Source organism: Gavialis gangeticus, unplaced genomic scaffold (assembly GCF_001723915.1).
Source record: "Gavialis gangeticus isolate Ggan-Ray unplaced genomic scaffold, GavGan_comp1, whole genome shotgun sequence".
Taxonomy (NCBI): Eukaryota; Metazoa; Chordata; order Crocodylia; family Gavialidae; genus Gavialis; species Gavialis gangeticus.
The window spans coordinates 42928831-42931444 of record NW_017729031.1 but is presented as its reverse complement, the minus strand read 5'-3'; the positions used below and the strand labels follow the sequence as shown (position 1 = coordinate 42931444).

Below are 2614 nucleotides of genomic sequence, written 5' to 3'. Positions count from 1 at the left end.
ACGGGACAGGGTGATCATTGTTGGCCGTGTAAGACTGAGGCACCTGGAAGAAAGGCTAGGAGAGGTCCCTTTCTCCCCTCCTGGAGAAAAGTGTCCCAGCTCTAGGTGCTCAGTATCCCTCATACATGGCTGGCGTGGGACCAAGGGATAGAAAGCTTCACCCGTCAACTAGTGTCAAAAGCAGGCAGCGGGGAGGTGCCCCAAACCCTGGGGGCGGGGTACAGCTACCAGCTCCCACAACTTGTCACTGCCCCGCACCGTCCCTGCAGCAAGGGATGCTACCTGATGCACCGACTTCCTGAAACAACTTGAGGCCGGTGCAGCCCTCGCAGATTGCTCAGGTCCCTCGGTGGGACGTTTCCCCATCCACTGCAGCAGGTCGAATGGGAGCGTGCGAGGCGGTAGCAGGGGAGAGCCTGACAGCACCCCCTAGAAGCAACACAACCATCAGACCCAAGAGCTGGCACAGCCACGAGGACGGGGGCTTCCTCTAACAGCTGTGACGAAGCTGTCCAACGAGTCGCACGAGCTGGCAGGCCGGCCCAGCCCAGAGCCTGGTTGTACACTGCAACTGGATGAAGCCCTACATCGCTCGCGGGGCAGGGACCTGGCCCCACGAGGGGGCGGCGCAGCCGACACAGCAACCGAGGCACTGCCAGGGGCTGCACGACCCGGCCCACAACATAACCTGATAGGCCCGAAGTGCTGCCAAACGGTGCTCACAGGCCAGTTGTCTGGTGGGAAGGATTGGGGAAGAACTAGTGCCAACGGGAGACCCAGGCTGGACACAGCCTACCAGGACTAGCAGGAACCTGTCCCCGCCAGGCCTGACAGACCTGGCCATAGTGATGGTCAGCAAGTGTCAAGAGGAGACAGGGTACTCAAAGCCTGCCCAAGCCCATACCCATGGTCCTGAATCCCCAGGAAGACCTAAAAGAGACAGAAGAGCCCTGGGGAGGCTTAGCGACGACACAGCATCACGTTAGTGGATGTGGCATGCTAAGAAGGGGGTAACGTCATGTACTGTGAATTGTACGCGAGGCGGCTGCGAGTCTGTAACCACCTGCGCGTCCCACAAGCGTCCGCGAGAGGGAGACGTGGGGAGGCAGAAATAGGCCAGTCCAGACGAACGGCTGTGGGGAGATGGAGACAAAGGTGGGGAAAAAGCAGCAGCTGCTGCAAGCAGAGAGGGGAAGACGCGCAGCTGGATTCAGACCGCAACTGCGGCTCCTGCCCTGGAGACCCATGCAGGGCAGCTGCGGGGCTGAGGCCAGTTTGCAGGGACGCACCAGAGCTGCTACATAACTGTTTAAGGTGTTAACTAGCCGACTGCTACTAGCCTCATGTATCGTGACACTGATGTGACGCTGCACGCTGACCCGTGCCTGTTCTCTCTCGTGACCCAAGTCCCCAATACCTCATATGTAAAGTTGGAAATCCCAGCTGGCGCCTGTGCTCTAAGGCACAGTGTCACTTGGGGCACGCTACGCTGGGCTGCAAATCATTAGCTAACAGCACGTGGCAGGGCTGAGCTCCCAGCGCTTCCAAGGGGAGAACAGGGCTCCCAGGTGAGGAGCTGCCAGATATGGAGAGAGCAAAGGGGTGACAAGGGAGCAGAGCCAGCTGCCAGCCCCAGCCCCCTGGCCTGAGCTATGACGGGGCCTGAGTCTGGCATGAAGCTCCCCTGAGCTGTGCCGGGGTCCTTGCCACCAGCTCAACTCAGCTGTGAGGTGGTCCTGTGACCACGCTGGGCTGGGCACGGGGAGACGCAGGCAGCAGCAGCCCAGCAGCTGCAGCCACAGCCCGGCTCTGAGGGCACCAGGGCCAGGAGACAGGACCCTGACGGAGACCAACATCTGGGCACCAGCTGCCCCTGGTCTGCGGCAGGAGCTCACTAGCCACAGCATACAGCCCTGCCCCGAGGGAAGCGGCAGACATGGGGCAGGTGCAGATGCAGCTTTAATGCCCATCTCTAACGCAGCAGGTGCCAGGGCAGGGCGGCAGGGCCTGGGCCAGGTCCTCCAGCTGCAGCCGCCTCTCACAGGATGATCTGGTTCTTGTAGCTGCGGCTCAGCTCCTTGTGGGGCAGGACGATGGAGTTGAGGATCACAACCTCGGCGGGGATGGTGACATTGCAGCCTGCGTGGAGATGACCAGATGCATGGTGAGCAGCTTCCCCCAGGCCCTGCCTCATGGTGCACATGGCCCAGGCAGCCTGGGGCAAGGCAGCACCTACCCAGGATGGTGATGGAGGGTGTGAGGCGGCCGTCCCGGAAGAGGGTCTCGCTGTCCATCTTGGCGTAGGGGTCGTTGGGGTTGGGGTCGCTGGGCGTCCCTTCGACCCGGGCCCAGCGCCCGATGGTGCTGTCCCAGCCCACAATGCTGTTGAGCACGCACGTGTGATCCTGGGGAGAGCGCAGCATGGGATGGGGGAACCCACTGCTCCAACGAACCGCACCAGGAGAGGGGCAGGGGGCTGTGGGTCCGAAGTGAGGGGCACCAGCAGGGCTGGCAGGAACAGAGCCCAGCTCAAGTCAAGTGTGGGGTACCCAGGGGCCCTGGCAGTGCCGCGCTGTCCCAGGGGTCCTAGACCGCCCTACCCCGCCCCCCCCCC

General features: G+C 62.4%; 1 protein-coding gene across 1 annotated transcript in view; it reads right to left on the bottom strand.

Moving 5' to 3' along the window:
• Positions 1–1942: 1942 nt before the first annotated feature.
• Positions 1943–2614, bottom strand: part of GMPPA (GDP-mannose pyrophosphorylase A) — a gene marked incomplete at its 5' end in the record, with an annotated part of 3782 nt that continues 3110 nt past the window's right edge. Inside the window, 2 exons of the mRNA XM_019522833.1 lie at positions 1943–2139; positions 2237–2508. Coding sequence (XP_019378378.1) covers positions 2039–2139; positions 2237–2508 — 373 coding nt within the window. The remainder of the gene's footprint in view (positions 2140–2236; positions 2509–2614) is intronic.